The sequence below is a fragment of the Populus euphratica genome, unplaced genomic scaffold, assembly GCF_000495115.2.
Source record: "Populus euphratica unplaced genomic scaffold, PopEup_1.0 scaffold123.1, whole genome shotgun sequence".
NCBI lineage: Eukaryota > Viridiplantae > Streptophyta > Magnoliopsida > Malpighiales > Salicaceae > Populus > Populus euphratica.
This window is the reverse complement of record NW_011499924.1, coordinates 969,061-992,016: the sequence shown is the minus strand read 5'-3', so window position 1 is coordinate 992,016 and position 22,956 is coordinate 969,061. Positions and strand designations below refer to the sequence as shown.

The window sequence follows — 22,956 nt, the reverse complement described above, 5'->3', positions numbered from 1 at the left end:
AAAAAAAATTAGGTTTGTTAGGTCTGTCCCTTACACAGACACGTATAAATGTCACGCTGACCTTTTTTTATTTGTTAGACAGTTGTTTTACGCTCCTGGAATTAAAAAAGGTGAAAGACTGATTCAAGAAAGACAGTTGTTCGCCCCTTTGTAGTTTTTTAAGGAAGATGCAGGCTTGGGCTAGCATTGTTTAGTGGGCTCCTTATTTCTTTTTTTTAAGGGAAGGAAAGGCTTGTTGGTTGAGGCTGAGAGTTTGGTTTGCATTTGGGTCTAAGCCATGATACTTTAGTTAGCATTCTGGGTTGCTCTTCTTGCCTGAATGGGCTGTGCTTTTGAGCTGGGGCCTAGTCTGTCTTTCATATTTGGGCTCTACGGTTTTGGGACTTTCCTTTGTTTAAGCCCTTTTAGCATGATGTCCTAAGATGGTTATATATATATAGAAATTCTTTTTATAAGTTGCATGGCAAGGTCCTCTAGAAAAAATCATTTTGCATGTCCTGGCACTGTATAATAACAAAAATTGTGTTTTGGTCTTTAAAAAAAATAAAAATTCAAAAAATATATTTCACCTTTAGTATTTTTGAAGTTTTGGCTTTACATATTTTCATAAAAATATAAAAATTACAAAAAATATTTTTGCATGCATGCTTGGGATTACATAATCAATCTATACAGCTTAATGAGGCTTGTCCAAACATTAAGAGGTCCATGGGGCAGACATGTCGAAGACAAAAAAATTCGATAGAATTTTATTTTGACGAAAACTTCCATGAATATTGAATAGGGACTAGCATCATGATTTTAATAAAAAAATATCCTTTTCCATCAAAAATTTATTTCCATAGGAATTGACACCAAAAATTTTCATTAGAATCCAAATCTCGACGAAATCTTTTACTTGCAGAGATTAACATCAAAATATTACTTAAATTTTTAAAAATTGGTGAAATCTCCAATTTTTGGGATTAACGTCCATTTCCAATTTTACTTAAGTAACCAGCTTCATTGCTTACACTACACTACGAAGTCTTTATTTTAATTGATGAATACATTAAAGGAGTAGATAAAAATAAAATAATAGTATTTTTTAAATTTTAAAACTTTATATTAAAAAATAAAAATTTGATGTATGCGCATAATCTATCTATATATACAATTTTCACTCACGATACATAAAAGACAAGTATTTTTCATGGCATAACAAGGAAGCACGCTTTGACAAGAAAAATGATCTTTTTTTCTTCAAAAAACTTTGGTGACATCATTTTATTGGACAAACAGTTTTATTTTATTACTTTTTATCAAAATTTTCTTTAGTTAAAATTCCCTTTCCTTATTTAAGTGTTTATTTTATTTTATTCATAATATGGTTTTCTGGATAAAAAAAAATCATGATTTGAAAAGTAGGTTTCAATATATATATATATATAAAAAAAAAAAAAAGCTTTAGTTGTGTTTCATGATTTTGGTCATCGAGTTGATAAAGAGAGAACATGCCTCGCTCGCAAAAAGCATGTAAAGCCTAGACTCTCTGTTCATGCCCCACATTGCCCACCTATCGTTGTGGTGCATAACGAGCAAATTTTCCAATCAACTTTGTAGTCCAATTCGAAATGTCTCTTCACTCTTGCTTTGCGGGTGTAATGTTCCTCAAAGCCACCAAAAAAAAATGTGAAGTTGTGTTTCATGTTGTTTCCAATCAACTTTCGTTCGTCTACATAAAAAACTCCAGCAGTCGTAGCTTTTATAGGGCATTTTGAGGCAATGGGTTTTTGATTCAGCTTTTCAGGGGGCAATTGTATACAAAAGTTAGGTTTACACTCTTAGGAGCATCATCAAAGGAAGTATTGTCGAGGGTGATGCTAAAAAGATCCTTAGGGAAACCATCATCCTTCGTCTCCATTCGAACAACTGTAAGAATACGAAGCTCTTTATTGAGTGACCAGATGTTGTAATCATGTGACATGATCTCGATAACAGTATTATTATCTCGGCACTCAATCTTGGACTCTAAAGGATGTTACAAGTCCTGCATTGATCCGCAGCTGAACAGGCGATCTAGAGGTGTGGACATGTCCACAAAAGACAAACACAGTGGCCAATAAGAAGAGGAAGGAGCGCTAGCGCCATTTAGGATGCATCAAAAAGTTGAGAGCAGGGGAATCTTTGTTCACACTACGTTTTCGTAAGCGATTGCAGGAAATAGAGTGCTAATATTTGTCAAAACTGTGGCCTTGAAATTGCCTGCAAATATGTTTTAGTTACTCCAGAGCATCATAATCCTAAGGTTGTTGCAGTTGAAAATCTTCAGCTGATCTTTGAAGAGATCTTTCAGGGAAATATAAGAAAGGTTCGGAAGGAACTGGCAAGGAATCGAGGTCTCCTCGCAACATTTTCACACAACTCTTCCCGTTGATGGCTCATCTCCCATAAAAGCAATTTTTTCTAATTGTTAGCCACAGCAGATCTTAAAGGCTACAAGGCCCGTCATTCTTGATATTTATCTTTGCTCGTTGCCAGTTCTACCGACAGAAGATATTTATCTTTGCTTGTTGCGAGTTCCACCGAGAGAAATTAGCGCGCCTTCACTCGGCGCAACTCTCTTATTCAAACACAAAAATAGAGGAGTAGTTCAATTTTTTTTAAAAAAAAAAAAACCAGAGAAATTAAAAGTTCAAGTTCAGATACTTTTTAGAAATAAAAGAAATAAAATTGTTTTTTAATATATTTTAATATTGAGTCAATGTCATGAATTAATTTTTATTATAAATTTAATATAAACATTATCTTAGTTAACAATATAGCTTTTTCATGATAACTTTTTATCATGCCTCATTTTTTTTATTGCAAAGTGGTTTTATTGAAGAGTAAATTCTGAATAAATAAATTATTTTTTTATTTTTTATAATTTTATAAAAAATTAAATTTAAATATATTTTTTTTTTTTTATTTTTTATAATTTTATAAAAAAATAAATTTAAATATAGTTTTTAGTATTTGGTTATAATATAAAAAATAAGCTGAAACGTAAATTCTGAATAAATAAATTCCTTGGTCTTGACTGCTTGGTCGGTGCCTGCGATCTGTCCCCTCTCCGTCGGTACTTTTATGGCCATGAGATGTTAGTGGACCTGAAAATTTGATGGAGTATTATACCCTTTTGTTCGATAATTTGATAATTGATTCCTCCCTCCAGTCCCTCCCTGTGTATAAATTTGTTTTTTCTTTTTTTATCTGGTCAAGAAGAATGGCTCGTGTGAATTAACAAACACCATTTCTATTGTAGCTTTTTTACGGTGTATTTTATTTCTCGCAAATCATTAGAATACTTGATTGTTTTAAAATTTTTAATTTTATCTTTAATTTTTTTTAATAATCGAGCCCTTTTTAAGTCTAAATCTACATACAATTGCATATTTTTTTGGAATGAAGGGTTGGATTAAAAGTTAGGGGATCAAAGTGAAAAGCAAGGAGGAAATAGATGGTGATTTTGAATTTCATGTAAGAAATTTATTTTAATCCCTCATCTTTTTTATTTATAAATATTCTGTCCCTTTAAGTTTCTAAAATCTAATTTTTTGTATTGAAGTGTATTTGTTTTATTTTTCAATCTTTTTTGCAATTGACAAAAGAAAATTGTTGAATTTTAATTTGAAAAGAAAAAATAATCATTTACAACTATTTTAACTATCAAATAGTTAAAATTAAAATCAACAAGTTAAAATAAGTGAGGGGGTCTTGTAATGGTTGTTATAATCTTTAATATTATCCAAAGAAACATATCAAAGCTGAGAAAGAAAAATTTATTCAATTTAATTCCATGATTTGATTCTTTGTTTTTTAGAGTTATTGTGTTGCTAAGTTGATTTTTTGCATATTTTAGGATTAATTTTTAGCTTTAAATTAATTGAAAAATTAGTTTTTTGAATTAAAAATCTATAATACTGAATTTTCAAACACTGTAGTGATATTCAAAATCTGGTTAAAAGATAATGCATTGTCTCTGTAATTTTTTTTCAAATAATGTTATCTACTACTTTATATGAAAGAAAATAAATAGATCCAAACATATAAACCTGGACCCATACACTTTAGTTGTTTCTTCTAAAGGCCCAATGAATTAGGCCACGGGTCCTAACCAGCTTTGATTACATTTTTTTAATATTAATATGGATGTTCGGGTTAACTTGCGCGCACAATAACTAATCCTACGGACCTTGAAGTTAATGACCATGTAAGTTTCTTGTGGTTATCATATGAACAACTAAGCACTCGAACTTTGGACCATAAAAAGAACAGACTCTCTAGTCCTAAATTCTTATTACTTGGTTACCACCTAGATAACTTCAAATACATTTATTAAGCAAGGTTGTTGTTATAGTACAACTTGAAAATAGAACAAATAATTATTTGTTTTACCTAATTTAAAATCCCCCTTCATACCATCTGGGATGAGCCAGGACGGATCCAAATGTTTGAAGTATTATTGACCAGTCTTTTTCACTAATTAATATTCTCTCGTGATATTTATTACATTTTACCTAGCTTAATTATGTTTAGTTTTATTGAATCTCATTGCTTTACATCTTTAAAAACATAGTATATTGATTGAATAATGACACCTTGTTTTGTTTCCTTTTCATATCTTGATCTTGAATATCCTTAAAGTAATTTAATTATATACTTATATTGTATCATTTAGATATCTATATGTATTACCAAACACGTGTTAATTTAATTGTATTGCACAGGGTAAATGTTGTTTATCAAGTGCTTACTGTCAGGTACATCCTGAAATTATGAGTATATAGAAATAAATATCTTCATATATATATCTTGATTGTTTTAAAATTTTTAATTTTATCCTTAATTTTTTTTTTTATAATTGAGCCCTTTTTAAGTCTAAATCTACATCCAATTGCATATTTTTTGGAATAAAGGGCTGGATTAAAAGTAAGGGGATCAAAGTGAAAAGCAAGGAGGAAATAGATGGTGATTTTGAATTTCATGTAAGAAATTTATTTTAATCCCTCATCTTTTTTATTTATAAATATTCTGTCCCTTTAAGTTTCTAAAATCTAATTTTTTGTATTGAAGTGTATTTGTTTTATTTTTCAATCTTTTTTGCAATTGACAAAAGAAAATTGTTGAATTTTAATTTGAAAAGAAAAAATAATCATTTACAACTATTTTAACTATCAAATAGTTAAAATTAAAATCAACAAGTTAAAATAAGTGAGGGGGTCTTGTAATGGTTGTTATAATCTTTAATATTATCCAAAGAAACATATCAAAGCTGAGAAAGAAAAATTTATTCAATTTAATTCCATGATTTGATTCTTTGTTTTTTAGAGTTATTGTGTTGCTAAATTGATTTTTGCATATCTTAGGATTAATTTTTAGCTTTAAATTAGTTGAAAAATTAGTTTTTTAGATTAAAAATCTATAATCCTAGATTTTCAGACACCATAGTGATATTCAAGATCTGGTTAAAAGATAATGCATTGTCTCTGTAATTTTTTTTCAAATAATATTATCTACTACTTTATACGAGAGAAAATAAATAGATCCAAACATATAAACCTAGACCCATACACTTTAGTTGTTTCTTCTAAAGGCCCAATGAATTGGGCCATGGGCCCTAACCAGCTTCGATTATATTTTTTTATATTAATATGGGTATTCAGACCAATTTACGTGCACAACGACTAATCCCACGAAACCTGAAGTTAATGACCATGTAAGTCTCTTGTGGCCATCATATGAGCAACTAAACACTCGAACCTGGGACCACAAAGAAAACAAACTCTCTAGTCCTAAATTCTTATCACTTGGTCACCACCTAGATAACTTTAAATACATTTATTAAGCAAGGTTGTTGTTATAGTACAACTTAACAAAATAGAACAAATAATTATTTGTTTTACATAATTTAAAATCCCCCTTCATACCATATAAGATGAGCCCGGACAGATCCAAATATTTGAAGTATTATTGACCGGTCTTTTTCACTAATTAAAATTCTCTCGTGATATTTATTACATTTTACCTAGCTTAATTATGTTTAGTTTTATTGAATCTCATTGCTTTACATCTTTAAAAACATAGTATATTGATTGAATAATGACACCTTGTTTTGTTTCCTTTTCATATCTTGATCTTGAATATCCTTAAAGTAATTTAATTATATACTTATATTGTATCATTTAGATATCTATATGTATTACCAAACATGTGTTAATTTAATTGTATTGCACCGGGTAAATGTTGTTTATCAAGTGCCTACTGTCAGGTACATCCTGAAATAATGAGTATATAGAAATAAATATCTTCAAATATATAAAAATTATTTTAGATATTATAATATTAATTTCAGAATAAAATGTTGAAACGATCCAGTGCTTAAATTTTTCACACCAATTGAAAAACCAAAATGGTATTTTGACAACTTTGATACTTGTCCTGTGTAGTGATAATTCATCTCGGTATCTAGCGATCCCCGTCAGCGTTTGCTTATTTTTTATTTTATTTTGAGATCTTTTTTTATATATTTTACAGGGTTAGTCGATTAATCTATCTTTATTGTATATTATGTGTATTTTTTCATATATCTCTATAAGAAATTTTTACTCCCATGATTTTTTTTTCTCGCCTGCTCCTTTTTCACCTTCTAAACGAAAATACTCTACAGCCATCACGAGAAAAATAATTTTCCAGGAAATAAATTTTTAATTTTTAAAAGTTGAAAAGCCTAGAAAAATCCAACTAAACATAAAAAAATAAATAAAAATCTGGAAAAATAATGCTGGCTTGTGAAATCTGAAAATGAAAAAACAAATTAAAATTGCACAGCGTTGTAGATAGAGACGTGGCTATACCAATAGGATAAGTTTTACCGGATAGGGTTTTTTCAAGATTTTCCCTGGTTACTAATTTCTTGTTATGTTTTTTTCATGAGTTAGGCCATCTTTTTATGTTATAGGTTTTATGTTTCTAGGAATGCCATTTTTTTTTTATCTCTTTCATGTTTTTTTTTTCAAGTTTTGTTAAGTTAAAAAAAATATATTATATTTTGTACACCAACTTTTCCTTTAGTGGTTTAAGGGATATTTTTCTCCAGCAAATAAAGGGGTACGTGGAGAACACACCCAATATCCCACGATAGAAAAACTATGTATTCCTTTTTTTCTCTAAAGGTACACGATCAAAGAGGAGGGAGATGATCCGGTTTATTTTTTTATTTTTTTTTCACTCGTCGGCAAGGATCACGTTAGGATATTGGATCTCAAATATTTTTCAGGAAACTAGTCATAGTTATTAAAATCAATTTGAATTAATAGGTAAATATGAGATTTAGGCAAGATTGAGCCTTGGCTAGGTTTATTTTATTGAAAATCTAGATTTGTAATTCATGAAGAAAAAAATGATTCACTTATCAAATCAATTTAAAACTTGCATATTTCAATAAAACTAAATAAAAAAATTATTTTTAAAATGTATTTTTTCTACTAGTTAAATACTATTATATATATATATTAATTGATTATTAACTAATTTTAAAAGTTATTATGTAAATACTAAAAAAATATTTTATTTTTTAATATAAAATTTAAAATTATTTAGTATATATAATTTATGTTCATAATAAAAAGAATATTTTTTAATTCATCATAAAAAAAATTTTAGTTTAAATAATTTAACTTAAAAAAATAAAACTGTATATTTTTAATGTGGGATACAAAATATTTTATGAAATATTTTTTTAAAATTTTATTATATATATATATTGCTTTTTAATTTTTATATAAAATATTAAAATATTAAATATATATATTTTTTATATTTTTCAAGTTAATTCAAATCAACATATATATCCGAAGACCTAATCTCTACACCCGATTAATTTCAAACCGCATCTAATAACTATGCTAGTAATCGCTCCCACGGCTAAATTCGGTATTCCAATGGAACATAAAATTAAATTTAAGCTAATTGGTCAGACCGATGCAAATGTGCACGTGCACAGGCATCTTCATTTTTTGCAGCTGCAATTGAAATTTTGTTTTTTTAATCAACGTGACACGTGGCCTGACCACCGAACCTTTTTCAACACTTATATAACAGAGGTTTGGATATTGAAAATAATTCAAATAAGCTGTTTTGATGGCTAAAAGTGTTCTACTATTTTTTTTTAGTTAAAATCTGAGAAGCGATATTTAAAAAGTTTATATATATCATATTAATAGGGAATGTATCCTCAAAATCATCTAAATAAAAATTTAATTTAATTAATGTATAAAATAGCTTCGTAATAACTTTATCGTTAGAAAACATATTAAATAAACTTCAACATTTCATTGACTGATCAAGATATTGTAGAAATTAATCCTTTTAAAAGGCATGAATTGAACAAGGGTGCAAGTTGATCGGTTCAAGCGTCGGCCGGGAAAAATGGCATGTTCAACTGGGGGCCACCTCACAACTTGGGATATTTATTTGCTTTGAACTGAAAAATCCACGCTCTTGTTGCTTAAATGCGTTGGATACATATCTATACTCTGTAATGATATTAAATTTCAAGACATTTTTTTTCATTAATGTTGAATCGCCAAAAGCGAAGCTATAAAATGCGTCTCCCTTGATTGAAATATAAAAATTACTATTTACTGCCCTTGTCTTCAGCAACACGAGATTTTATTTTTTTTCCCAGTTTTCTTCTCTCTTTTTTCCAGTCTTTTTTTCTCCGATAAAAAATAAGAAAATATATTCATTTCTAAAGTAATAAAAACCGTGTTCAAATCAAACTTGTCTTCTATAATATTCTTGATATTTTAAGATACACACTGTTTGAGATAAATTTTTTACCTAATTAAATCTAGCCTGATCTGCATACATGTTTGTCAAACATTTTCAATTTGCCGCTGCTCTAGTTTAAATTAGGCAGGAGCAGTCATAACACGACCCGAACATGGAATGGAACGGAAATCAATTTTTTTCTCGGCAAGAGGCAGTAAACTAGACGACTTGAAGAAACTATTTGGGGGTGCAATTGTACTGTAGTTTTTTAATAATTTTTTTTAAAACAACATAAAATTAATATTTTTTATAATATGTTGATATAAAAATAAAAAAAATAATTATTTTAATATATTTTTATTAAAAAATAATTAAAAAATAACCTCCACTTACACTTGCCGAAAACTGAGATCCAAGTCAATTCATAACGCGCATAAAAAAATGCAGTCAAGGTTCAAATGAGAAAGTAGTCTTCGAAATAAAAATATAAAAAAATAACATGTAAAAACCCTTCATAAAAAACCTCAAGGCGGCCTCAAATCTTTCACTAGTTCACATTGAAACACTGGCGCAGATCAAGTGATTCTAGGGCATCATGAATAGCCTGCAAGCCATGATTTGTCAGGGACAACAATGCCCGGCATTTTCTAGAGCTACCTCTTATAACAAGCAGCATGAAAGGTCAAGCTCTTCCAAGTTCTAACAATGGAATTTTAGCAGCTGCTGCAATCAATCTCTCGTAAAAAATATTATGGAAAAATAAGACCAGAGGGCTTTTGAGCTGAGTTGATCTGTAAAATAATCAACTCCTCGGCCTGTGATTTTTTTGAGTTGGTGGGAGCAGCCATCAAAAGATTAAGGGCAAAGAAAATGGATGATATATTTATTAGTCCGTGCTATAATTTTTTTTAAAAAGTATTTTAAATATTTTAGATCTCACAGCTGAATCAGACCCATAACATTGAATCTCACAATCAAACAAGACCAATACTATTCAATCTGCTACAAAGGCAGATCTATTTGTGGCTCTGGATATGCGGCCAAGCCTTTTTCTATTTTATAAAAAGAGTGTATTTGAATAAAGTAACACTTCGTTATTGAACACGTCCTAAACTTCTCTCTCTTCCTCATCTCTTTCTATTATAATAATCCAACATTTGCAGAGGATGTGATGATCCTGCCACTACACGCAGCTTCAAACGTGGAGATGTGACTCCACCGAAGGAGGCCCGCGAACCGGCTGTTTTTTTTTAAATTTTAAGCGGTTTAATCGGTTTTTTTTTTTTTAATTTTTTCAGTTATTTTTTTTCTAATTTTCTCAATTTAATCAGTTTTTCGATTTTTTTCTTACCCCTAGTTCTTTCTTTCTTTCTTTTTAAATAAAGTAACACTTCGTTATTGAACACAGAGTTGGATGAACTAGTTTATATATAGCATTTAAAATTCATCCTACGTAAATTTTAAAATTATGGTATTTTACATTGCATTGTAATTTAAAATTTATTTTTTATATTTAATTTAAGATAAAATAAGTTAAAATAACTTTAAATTAAAAATATACTTGGTAGAATATATATATATATATATATATATATATAAAGAATGCAATATAAGTTAGAGTATATAATTTAAAATTATAATTTGATTAAATCAAGATTTTGTAGTGAACTCTTAATTTAAGTTTAAAAAATTTAACAGATAAACCTTTCCTTGAATAAACATTAAAAATTAATTTAAAACAATTTAAAAAAACCATACTAAACATGAGCTTAACATTCCTCTTCTATAACCCCTGCATTTGGATAAATTATAACTATTTTTATTTCGGAAACAAAGTTCAAAACGTTTTTACAATGAGATAAAAAATACAATTAAATACCTATCTCATCAAAAAAATAAAATAAAATAAAATAAATAGTTAAACCTACACGTGCGTGCCCATGTGTAGGTTTGATTATTATCATATGACAAAAAAAAATAAAAACAATAAAAATATAAACATGTTCGGTTGTAAAGATAAAGATATAAAAACAATTTAATTTCAAAACAGTCTTTAATGTAAGTAGTTTCAAAATAGGAGATAAAAGAATAGCATCTCTAAAAAAACAGTATTTTTTTTCATAAAATATTATTGTAAATATTTATTAATTCTAGACTTGTTTACACAAAACATATAAGCATAAAAATGCTTATTATATTACTTTTAAAAATCAACTCGAATTAAATAACACAACTTGCTAGTCGAGGCTCAAATCATATGTCAGGTTGACCTAAGCTAATATGAGAATAAAAATAATTATCATTATGGTTCTAGAACTTTATCCGAAGGTCGACTCGAGGTAAGTCACGGGTCACGAGTGAGTTTTATTACTAAACCAAGTCAATACAATAAAAAAATAATTATTATCATAATTTTAAAATTTCAAATCAAGTTTTGGCTTAGAGTAAGGCTTGAATCGTGTGGCAAGAGAGTCAGTCCAATTTGACTTAGATCAACATAAAAAATTATCATTGTCATAATTTAAAAACCTGAACCCGAAATCAACTCGGGGTAAGACTCAAATCACAAATCAAGAATGTCAACTGGGTCAATATGATTAAAATTATTATTATCATAATTTTTAAACTTAACTCGTGAGTCATCTAATGTAGACCGGGTCACTCGCTAGAAAGGTCATCTTGATTAAGATTTTTTTTTAAACGGTCAGAACAACATTGTTCTAACCATAAATCTTTTTAAAAAATCAACAATTTTTTACCCATGTTTAATCCCAGGTCAACATGGGGTTTTGATCAGATTAGCTTAAGTCAATTCTTTTTTTTTTAAAAAAAAAAACCATAATCAATCAAAGTTTAGGGTTAGGCTGGTTTTAGGCTAACCCTCCATGTTATTCCTGAGTTTATAACTATATTTATTATAATATTATTAATTTCAAAACTTAATATAAAACTAAAAAAATATCTAATTATTTTTTTAAATATATAAATTTAACAATAATATATATTAAAGGTAAAATATTTTTTTATATTTTATCTATCATAACTTATTAGATAAAAAAATAATTATTTTATTTTATATACCAGTATCAAATACAATTTTTTTCTATATTTTTCATATTTATTTTTTATTATATATATCTTATTGTCCGAGGAAAGTAAATAAATGCTATGTAAGGGAACAAAACAAGGAAATTGAAAAGCCACGCTAACTTTCTCGAGACAATCGACTGGGATAAGAAAAAGACAGCATTCCTTTTCCTCTCCAAAATTTACCATACACGTGTAAACACCTCCTTTATATCTTCCATTCAAATCCCTCAGTCTAGTCAAGCCCTTAGATCTTCCCTAATTAATTCAGGTAGCAACTTTCTAATTATATTATCTCTCTACCAATTTCTTGACTAAAAACCCCACAAGATGAACCCCATTTATTAATGTCAGATTATTGGTGGGGCCAATAATGGTATTCCACCTTGTCAAATATGGACTCCCTCAAATTATCTTCTTCCTTTTTTCCTCTTGCAAGTGCCAACCAATTTAAAACACAGTACCAAATTCTTTCCTTTTCCCTCCGTCTGGTTTTTGTCTCTCACCTTTTCCTCTTCTCTCGTCGTTTCAATTTTTTCCCCTCAACTCATATTTACGGTTCCACCCCTCTCACGCCTCTCAGATCCATTATCAATTCTCACAATCTCTATTTTTAGGGTTTTAACATCTCACCACTCTGTCTGTCTTTTCCTTTCTCTCCGATCTATTTTTTCATAAACTCACAAAAATCGTACAATACCTGCATATTCTCAACTTATTTCAATCTAGTCCTTCACAGGATTATTCCGTACATAAGATAGGCTAGTGATTAGATTTTAGAATTAGTTAGTTTGTTTTTAAGCAGAAATGCTGGGGACAGGATTGCAGTTAACGCGGGGACGAGGAGAAGAGGATCGGTTCTCTAATGCCGTGAAAGCGTGCAAAGCTCACCGGACCGATCAACTCCGTAGAGCACGAAGCGATGTTACTGACGATAAACCGGTTGAGAACCGGACCGATGGTTTAGTGCACTTGACTAAACCGGTAAAAGTTGCTGTTCCGGCTTCTGAGAGTAACCTGGATCGATTTTTGGAGTCGATCACGCCTTCTGTTCCTGCACAGTATCCGTCCAAGGTTTGGTGGAATTCGAATATTTTTTAAAAAATTTATTAGTAATTTATTGAAATGAATTTTGGTGGCAGACGACAATGCGGGGATGGAGGACATGTGATGTCGAATTCGAGCCGTATTTCGTGCTGGGTGACTTGTGGGAATCTTTTAAAGAATGGAGTGCTTATGGTGCAGGAGTGCCTTTAATTTTGAATGATAGTGACTGTGTTGTTCAATATTATGTTCCTTATCTTTCTGGTATTCAAATATATGCCGATTCTACAAAAATGCCTCCCAAGTCAAGGTAAAAATAAAAGTACTATCTGTCGTGGTTCTGGTTTCTGATTAGCTATTTTTTTTTCAAACATGTCTCTCTCTCTCTCTCTGTTTTTTTTTTTTTTTTTTTAATGTTGACACATCGAAATGTTGTTACCTGGTATTTGCACTTTGTTACAATGTTGTTCTTGCGGGTTAGAGTCATTTGCCTCATCATAGCTTGCTGTTTGGTTTCTGTCTTCTGTGTGGGAAACATGTACTGTTATTTCTGGTTTGCATCTGTATCTTCCATAATCCGTACTGCTCATTTAGTTTATGTAATAGGCTTGTATAGTTAATCTGAGTGCGGTCTATGTTTTCTCTTTACCTTCGAGCCTGTATGTACTCATGTAGTGCTAATCCTAATGTGCAGCCAATCTGGTTTTACTGGAGTTTGAGCCAGCTTCTCTTCAAGTTTACTTACAAACTTGGTTGCTAACGGGCTATTATGAATTGTGTTTTTCTGCAGTAAATGTCAAAGATTTACACGAGGCCTCTCGTAAATGTAAATATGGAGTTAACTTGTTAATGTTGTTGCAAAACTTATCCTTCTCTTTGTGGTTGGTAGTCAAGGTCTTACGCAGCTGCTAAACGAAATAAATGAGACTTCTGTCTTGAAAAATGATTTTAATATACATTTAGATTAGTACATCTAAATATTCTGCTAGATAGGATGTTTACATCAGGCCTTCTCTGGGGTTTTGATTTGTTGGAATAAGATTGTATACTGTTAGGCAGTTGGTACTGTCTGTAAAATTGTTTTTTGAGGCTGTTGAAATTTTGGGATATTGAACAGACAGAAAATGCTGTGTTGCATTTTATCAACAAAGTTATTTCATGTATGATTTCTTTTAAATACATTTACACTCAATGAAATTGAACTCAGGTCCAACTCAATACAGCTCAGGTTTCAACTTATTACAACCTTTTCATTAAGTGTTTTACAATCTCCATTATCCTTTTTCATCCAACTTGATCTAAAGCCATATCAACAACCTAATTCCCGATGACAGAATATTAAAATTCCTTGATGCCTCAGCTTTCAATAATTGGCTTACACATGCGCTGTTTTGGAAGCAGTACCGTGCTTGTGTCCTAGTGTAACTGTTGCGAAGCACAAATAGCTAGTGCTCAACTAAGCTCATTTGCTTGGCTAGATTTAGAAATGGTTCACAGAGGCTGACTCACACATACACTCAATTTTACTGATTACAATTTAGATTATTTTGTTCTCCTACTTTTTTTTAGCTGTTTACATGTTTTTTGATTGGCTGATTGTATACTAGAACTGAAGGTTATTCTTGTGACAGGCGATTGGGTGAGGATAGTGACAGTGATTTTAGGGATTCAAGTAGTGATGGAAGCAGTGATTATGAGCATGAAAGAGGAGTGAAATGCTCAAGGGATCAATTGAATCATCATCATGTAACAGATGACTTTCCTCTTAGAATCGATAGATTATCGTTGAGAGATCAACACCTTGCCCATAAAGAGGACTTCTCTAGTGATGAGGGTGAATCTGTGAATTGTCAAGGTTGCTTGCTATTTGAGTATCTTGAACGAGACCCTCCCTACAGCCGGGAACCATTAGCTGATAAGGTTATTGAGTGTCCTTGTCAATAGATAGAAACTCCTGCATATTTTGATCAGTTGGGTTCCGTTTTTAGTCTCTCTTTTGACCTTATCCTAAACTCTTTCTGCTGCCACAGATATTGGATCTTGCCTTCCGTTTCCCTGAGCTGAAGATGCTAAGAAGTTGTGATTTATTACGTTCAAGTTGGATTTCTGTGGCCTGGTATTCAACATTCTAGTGTTGTAAATGATCCGAGTGTTATATTCACACATGGCTTATGGTTCCTTGTGGACTTCTGTAGGTACCCAATTTACAGAATACCTACCGGACCAACTTTAAAAGATCTGGATGCTTGCTTCCTTACATATCATTCTCTTCATACCTCATTGGGAGGTAATGAATGCATCTGGCCTGCTGATTTTCCATGTGGCACCCTGTTTTCATTATTTTTAGGATGCTATTTTTTTTTCCGTGTCTTGGTTTCTTTGCCTGCTTACTCAGTGAAGAGACATCTCCAAATGAAGACTGTTTTCACCATATTGTAAACTTATCAACCCTCCTTTAAAAGCATTTCCATTTGAAATGCCATCTTTTAATGGCTCACATTAAATTCTTTGCTTTCCACCTAATGTATAATGGTGTTTGGCTTTACCCCCGGATTGGTTTCTGGTATTAAAAGATTACTATGTGGTTACGTCAGAATACATACCATAGGAAATTGAACAATTAACATTTCTTGGACTTTTTGAGGTGGGCTCACATTTTGAGACAGAAAAAGTAGAGTACGATAATCACAGTGAATGAAGGAGTAAGGGTACAATGGTTAGTGAATTAAAACATGCATCTTCTTCCTTCTCTTTCACTTTCTGTAATTATGCACTGCCTTTCTGCAAATTATATTTTGTTCTGCTGCCCGCAAACATCCTTTTTAGCACAGGCATCCTCTCCCAGATCTTTTCTTGATCGGACTTTTTAGTATTATTTTTCTCTCGATGGGAAGTCTACAATACCTGAAGCAGATGTTGATGCCTGTTAGACCAGTGGATTTGAATGAAATGGTAAAATTGTATTACTGAAGTCAAATTCAATGGTGAGGCACCAACATTTGGCAGTGCTGTCATTGTAGCAACCCCTGCTTTCTCATTGCAACTTTTCTGGACCTGAATAATTTTCAGGATGACGAATCTAACTGCTTAACATATCTCTGTCAATTGAAGTTTGCCTTAAGTTACCTTTATGAGATTCATCATGCCAACTTTTTTTGCAGGTGGGCGAGTTGCACAGGCTCCTTTAATGACAAATCCAAGTGAAGTGGATGGCATTCCCAAGATATCCTTGCCTGTTTTTGGTTTCGCTTCCTACAAATTCCAGGGGTCCTTGTGGACATCTAATGGTGGAGGTGACTGCCAGCTGGCAAACTCGCTATTGCAGGCTGCTAGCAAATTGTTGAGACTGCTTCAGGTCAATCATCCAGACTTCCTGTTTTTCTGCCGAGGTGATACAAAGATATGACTGTTAACACATTATGCTAGCTAGAAGTGAAGCCCATCGATACGTTGGTACATGCATATATACCTTACATGTGAGTTTAACAATGAAGACCGTGATGAATAGTGGATTTGGGTGTCCTTTCTACTTGGTTTCCTGTTTTTTTTTAATAATTTATGAGAAACAGGGGGAAAAAGAAATAAAGTTGAGAATGGTTCAGGATGGAAGGAGTGCAAGTGCAATAAGGCTCAAGAATAGTGAAATAGAAAAACAGAGTTAGGATATGGGTGGTGCTGCTGAAGGTCTGAGCTAAACCAAGGTAAAGAGGTGGTTGGGTTGCTGTCAGTGTAACCGAGTTTCGTCTTGCTTGTTTTCTATATTTCATATAATGGGTATGTCACGATAAACCAGGCACTTTTTTATGCTCTGATTATCCGTATTTAGGATTTAACGTCTTATTTTAACATCCGGAAGGGGATTTTGATAGGTTGTGTTTTCTAGTTTGAGCCTACCCCAGCAATGTATTTTAACACTTTACTGCGTGATATCCATGAGGAGTAGTGTGTTAGAATGTTTTTGTTATCTGTACATTATGATTGGGTGAATGGTGGTCGCAGATTGTTTTGTTTCCCTTGTATGGTGATTTTGTAGCCCATTAGCCTGCCATTTTAACACCAACTGGAGTGGCATGACCCTTCATTTCGTGACCCTAATTCCAGCCAGATGGTGCTGGCAGATTGTACAGTGCCTGTTATCCATGGATTTTGCCGTCGTCTACAATCAGCGAGTAGCTACTTTTTCTGTGTAGAAGTCCGTATTCAATTCACAGCTCTTGCTTTTGATGGAATAAAACCAGCGAGGGGCTAACACGCGTGTCCCGCTGGAGTAGTGCGGAGTATTTTTGGATTGGTTTAGTTTTGAATTAAAATAATCAATCAAATTAATTTTTTTAAGTTTTTGAATAGAACTAAAATTGATTTAAACTCACTAATTTTGATTTGGTTTGATTTAGTTTTTTTTTCTATTCAAAATTAAAATTATTTTGATTATGTGTTTTAGGTTTTTTTTAATGGTTATATTTTCCAGGGTTTTTATTTTTGTACTTACTTTTAGTTTTTTAGTTACTAGTCTTTTTTTCGAGACATCTATTTTTGTACTTACTTTTAGTTTTTTAGTTTCTAGTCTTTTTTTCGAGACATGGTTTTTTCAATAAGTATGGCTGTTTTTTAAGTCAGTTAGACATGTGTGATATCTAAAAAAATCATTCTAAGTTTTTTTTGGTTATATTCTTACTCAAAAATTAAATCTTACAAAAAGATATATAAAAGAAAAAAAATAATTTGACAGTAAAAAACACAAAAAATAAAAAAGAAAATTAAAAATTATAAAATAATTTGACAGTAAAAAACACAAAAATTAAAAAAGAAAATTAAAAATTATTAAAATATAAAATCATCAAATCATTATTATTTGAACAAGAAAAAAATCAAATATAAAAAGTCTACATGGGTTTTCACCGTCCATGTTTATCTTCTTTCCACAGTCAAAGTCGCTTCTCCTTCTCTCTTAGCTAGTTAAGTTCCCGCTCAACATTTCTTCTTCCGAAACTTATGCTAGCCTTCTAATTGGCTTGTATATCTTTTATTATCTGTTTTTTCCTAGTGATGTTAGTTCCTTGTCAGTCCTTTCCATAATAATCTAATTTCAGGTGTGCCTTTGATTTGGAGGAGAGGAGCAGGAGCATAGAGCTCATAGCTGTGGAGTATAGAAGCAAATGAGGCAAATTTGAGAGAGACGATAGACAAAGAGAGTAGGAGGAGGGGTGATTGTGAACACTGATTTATGTTTAAGGTTAAAAAAATTATCTTACTTATATTTGTATTTCAGGTGTTGATCTAATTGAACTAGTTTGGGCAGTTTTACTTTAATTAATTTAGATTTTAAAAATCAAAACTGAATCATAAATTTTTTATGATATTTTAATTGATTAATTTGGATTTTTTTGTTTGATTTTTTTCATTAATTTTTTTTTTATAATTTTTTTAGTTTAATTAGTTATTCAGTTTTTTTTCACCCATAGCCAGAATACGGCCTTTCTTCCTCTTCTTTTCTAATTTCCTTGCTTATAATATTTCTTGTAAAAAACGCATTTAACAGCGTGTAACACTTGACGCGTTTCACAAGCATGCTTGCAAGAAGTTGAAGCTGTCAATCACTGTGACAAACAAAATAGGTGATCAGTTGGTTGTCAGCTTAGAAAAATTTGTTAAATAGCCTGGCAATTATCCATTGTCACAGGTTGTTTTTCTCGTCAAAATTTTCAGCTTCTATGCGTCAGTCAGTCTTGTTCTGCTCTGCTGGACTCAGTTTTTTCTGCTCTTCTAGTTTGTCCACAACTAGTTTGTCCACTAACTAAAGAAGTTTTCTACACTCTTTTCAATATTGTAAATAAATGGAATATATAAATAAATATATATAGAGATAAACATACAAGTTATTACAAGAATCAATGCAAGCTTTTTTTTACCTCAAAAAAACAAACACAAGTTCATCCATGTGTGCTGTGCATATATGTTCTGCCCTCCAGAACTTGCATGCTATACACACCTATTTAAAAAGTAACAACATGTAAGATTACTATACAGACCATCTCCCAAGACCAGAAAGACATCAGACATGCAGAAAACAGTCAACTGTGGAAAACAGCCGACAACTGCCCCTACCTTGTGTGTCCCTTTGTCCATTTTGCCAACTCACGTGCTGCCAGAACAGGTATGCCAGCATGACTTGAACTGATGGAAATTGAAGTAAAAAAGCAGAATCTTCGCAGCTAAAATTAATGGAAGTCCTTGGTTCTCTATTCCGAAGGCACAATGGGCCTTCAAACACGTATCCATGAAGTTGACAATCATTTTTCTCTTGCTATTCGTATTATTTTTCTTTATATATATATATATATATATATTATTCTTTCAATCTGTTTTATAACCTTTACAACCTCTAAGCCAAGCCTTCATCTTCATGTTTTTCCAACATACGAATATAGCCTAGATGGCATGTTTGGCTATTGCTAAATCATGCCGTGATAATTTCGGCTTGTGCAATTTGGTACTCAATATATTAGAGTAAATTTGGGAAAGCTTTCCTCTACTTATAGGATGGCTTTGCTTATCCACCCCTCTTTTTGAAGATTTTCACAAACCATTCTCAATTAATAAATCGGATAATATTGTTTCAAATACCCAAAATTTCCCTTGTTTCATCATCCCTCTCTCCCTAACTTTCTCTGCTGAGAAAATCTTAAGGTGCGATTGAGATGAAATGAGATTGTATGGGAGTTGCTATTTACAAGAGTGGTTTACGTGGTCCAAACTGATGCATGTTATTTATTTTAATAAGAACATATTGTAACTAATAATCACCATTAAGATATCACTAACTTTATAAGGTATTTTTTGTTAAATTGGATTATTTTAAATCAACATTTCACCCTTGTCATTCTAATATTTTTCTAAACTTGCCAAAAACGCTGTATTTTTTTTTGTTCTCATGTCGAGTGGTGCTAGCGAAAGATAGTGCGAGTGTTAATTTCATTTGCTACCGGAAAGGGCAGAAATAGGGGAGAAACATCAAGACTTTATTGAAGAAGGGAAGAAATAACTCAAGAGAGACAACAGTTTTACAAAAGCATGGTGTGTTCTCTAGAAATCAGGTTCTTCATCCACTCCGTCTTGAAGCTTTCTCTCCAAGGCCTCCGAACATAAGTTTCCCATCATATGATAGAAGGACATCAGATCGGATAACTGGCTGATCGACATTTTTCCCATGATGGCCCTTGCAAGTCTCTCCCTCTCCTCATTCATCGTCAACCTTTCTTTGTACACAGACGCATTTCTCACTGTTGCACCCATTTGTTTCAGTCTCTTCTCTTGCTGCAAACTTAGCGCAGTATTTGCCTGCAGGTTACATGTAAAATGCACTCTAAAGGGACGTTCAAATAAATAAATAAATAAATAAATCCTATCTAGCACGATCGATTTCATATATATGCTAACCTCGAGAAATTCTGCTCCAACTTGCAGTTCTGATTCTTGACCAGTTCCACCTCCTGAGCTGTACATGTTTCTTGCAATTGAGAAACTTCTGACAAGTAGTCTTCTTTTTCTCTCCAGTTCTTGATTAAGTTTAGGAGCTTCCGGCACGCATTCTGACCGATTAAGCTTCTTCTCGTAAGCAATAACTGCCTTAGCAAATTCCTGCAGAGAAACCATGTATTCTTGGTTTTTTCAAAGGAAAACTAGATTCTAGTTGCTACCACTGTTAAGGTCTTGGCTTTACCTTATATGCAGATGGACACCCAGGGTAGTCAAAATCATCGGAGTCTTCGTTCCTCATCCTTTCTGGATGAAATTGAAGACCCATGATGAACTTTCCCTCTTTAGGATTGTAAGCATCAGGATCATAAAACCCTTCAATCAATCCATCAGGAGCAAAAGCCATTGGAACAAATCTTTGAGCCAATTTCCTCACACCTTGGTGGTGATAGCTATTAACCATGATTTCCATTTTATCTTCCTCCAAAGAATCTTTAAACCACTGATGCAAAGGAGTGTTTTCCAATACCTTTACCACATGCCGGTGTCCGTCATAATTCTCATAGTCCATGTGCGCCACTCTTTGTTCTTCAGGGACTTTCTTTGAGAGCTCTTTCTCAACATCCTGATAAAGTGTACCTCCACAAGCAACATTAAGGACTTGGGATCCCCTGCAGATTCCTAGGTATGGTATATTTCTTTCAAGGCAAAGCTTTGCAAGCCTTAATTCAATTGTATCTTTCTCCCTGTCAATGGAAGTATCACTTACATGGGCTTTTCTAATCTCTTCAAGTTCTTCTGGTGAAAAACCAGATAGTTCTGCATCGTAATGAGATGGATCGATATCTTCACCTTCGCACAGTAAAACACCATGAATAGGCTCAAAGCTCTCCAATAGCATGTGGACTCCACTTACCCTTGGGACTATAACTGGCACCGCCCCATAACTTACAATTAAATCTAGATGATATTCTCCTGTATATTAAATATAAAACATCGGTTATGTTTCAGAAGTGAAAACTGAACAATTATTTTTTGACATTGAGCAGCACTCAAGTGATAAACCGCGTTCGAGTTTTTATTTGAAAACTCTAATCATTCATGCAAAAAGATTCAATTCTCACGTAGAAGGTGAGCTTTTGATTTGTGACGCAATAATAACAAAAGAAACATTAAGGGTAGTGGAGAAAAGGGAACGAACCAACAAAATCAACAAACTTATTCTTGCGAACGGTTCGACGGGAGACGATGAGAACTCTTGGAAGGATCATCGAGAGATCTGAATTAGCCATTTCACCCTTTGAAATGGTGTATATATATATATCCGCTTCTTCAGATCGTGGTGGGAGAGTAGTGAAAATTAGAGGAGAAGTATCTATCCTCAATCAATGCAGATTTCTATACGTGAAAAAGTGGAGTATCAGAGGAGATTACAGTTTTGATCTCTTGCTTTTTTGGATGAATATAATGATCTTCTTTTTTTTCTCTCCTATGAGAGTTCGGTGATTCTTGAGAGAGTTCTTTATAGGAGAAGAAGAGACAGCTAGGCGCCGCGTATTGACCCATGGTCGTTTTATCGTTTCCCTATTTTTTAGATTTATTTAGGAGTTAGAGTTATCTTAGGTTAGGTCAAACTTGATTAGATGCTGATGTGAAGACTTCTCCTATTTGGATAGATCAAATCAAAGAGTTACGTTGGTCTGTGCATATATAATTATGGGATTTTTTTTTTCTCTTTGCTCCAACAGAGTCATTAAGTTTCACTCCCACTCCTTATACGATTTCAAATCTGTCAGTTTTATCCTTTTAGTTTTTATAAATTTCCAATCTTACTCCTAAGTATTAAATAGTTTAATATCTAATTTGTTTTTTCCTTGTTATTTCTGGGTTTTATTTAGATTAATCTCTAGGTATTCAAGGGAAAATTTGAGCTTTATAAAAACAATAAGGACATAATCAGGAAATTCTAACTTATGAGGGTTGAAGTGGCACACTGATGAATTTGTAAGAACAAAAAACATAGTTTATCTTGTAATTATATCGGTGGATTTGAGATGGCATATTGGTGTTTGCCAACTCAGGCTTGTGGGATGCGGCCTTAAGGAGTCTTGTTTAGAGGCTCCTCCCATCTAAATAAAAATGAAATGGAAGCAAGTGAGGTTTTGGCATAATAGTGGGAAGGATTTGTTTTTTTTTTCGTATCTGGATTTGAATTTTATTATGCATGTTTGTCATTCCCGCAATATCTTATTTGTTTATTGGGCTTGCAGGATGTTCAGTGGACCGTGAGGATTAGTTATAGTGCGCGTAAGCCAGCTCGAATACCTCGTGTAAATTAAAAAAAAAAAAATGGAAGAAATAAATAATAATGGCTTGCATGTTTAAGTGTTGGGCGGCATATACTGAAATCGGGAATGATGCTATCCTATTGTTAATTTTATATGTATGTGATGAGGATATATATATATAAATCAACAATATTCAAAGATATGTGTTTTTTTGTTTTAAGGGGAGGTCTTGCGTGTAGGGCTAACAATATTCCCAGTGGAAATT

At 32.1% G+C, this 22,956-nt stretch overlaps 2 protein-coding genes across 2 annotated transcripts; one reads left to right on the top strand and one right to left on the bottom strand.

The window, feature by feature from the left end:
• The first annotated feature begins 12,234 nt into the window (after nucleotides 1-12,234).
• Nucleotides 12,235-16,922, top strand: LOC105135540 (uncharacterized). Its single transcript, XM_011040452.1, has 6 exons — nucleotides 12,235-12,957; nucleotides 13,026-13,237; nucleotides 14,559-14,847; nucleotides 14,958-15,043; nucleotides 15,123-15,214; nucleotides 16,089-16,922. Exons 1-6 carry the CDS (start codon nucleotides 12,691-12,693, stop codon nucleotides 16,331-16,333), a joined length of 1,191 nt encoding a protein of 396 aa, XP_011038754.1. The 5' UTR covers nucleotides 12,235-12,690; the 3' UTR covers nucleotides 16,334-16,922.
• A 3,004-nt stretch (nucleotides 16,923-19,926) lies between these two features.
• LOC105135539 (uncharacterized) lies at nucleotides 19,927-21,943 on the bottom strand. Its single transcript, XM_011040451.1, has 4 exons — nucleotides 21,605-21,943; nucleotides 20,648-21,378; nucleotides 20,365-20,565; nucleotides 19,927-20,265 (listed from the first exon to the last, which is right to left on the bottom strand). Exons 1-4 carry the CDS (start codon nucleotides 21,693-21,695, stop codon nucleotides 20,011-20,013), a joined length of 1,278 nt encoding a protein of 425 aa, XP_011038753.1. The 5' UTR covers nucleotides 21,696-21,943; the 3' UTR covers nucleotides 19,927-20,010.
• Nucleotides 21,944-22,956: the final 1,013 nt, after the last annotated feature.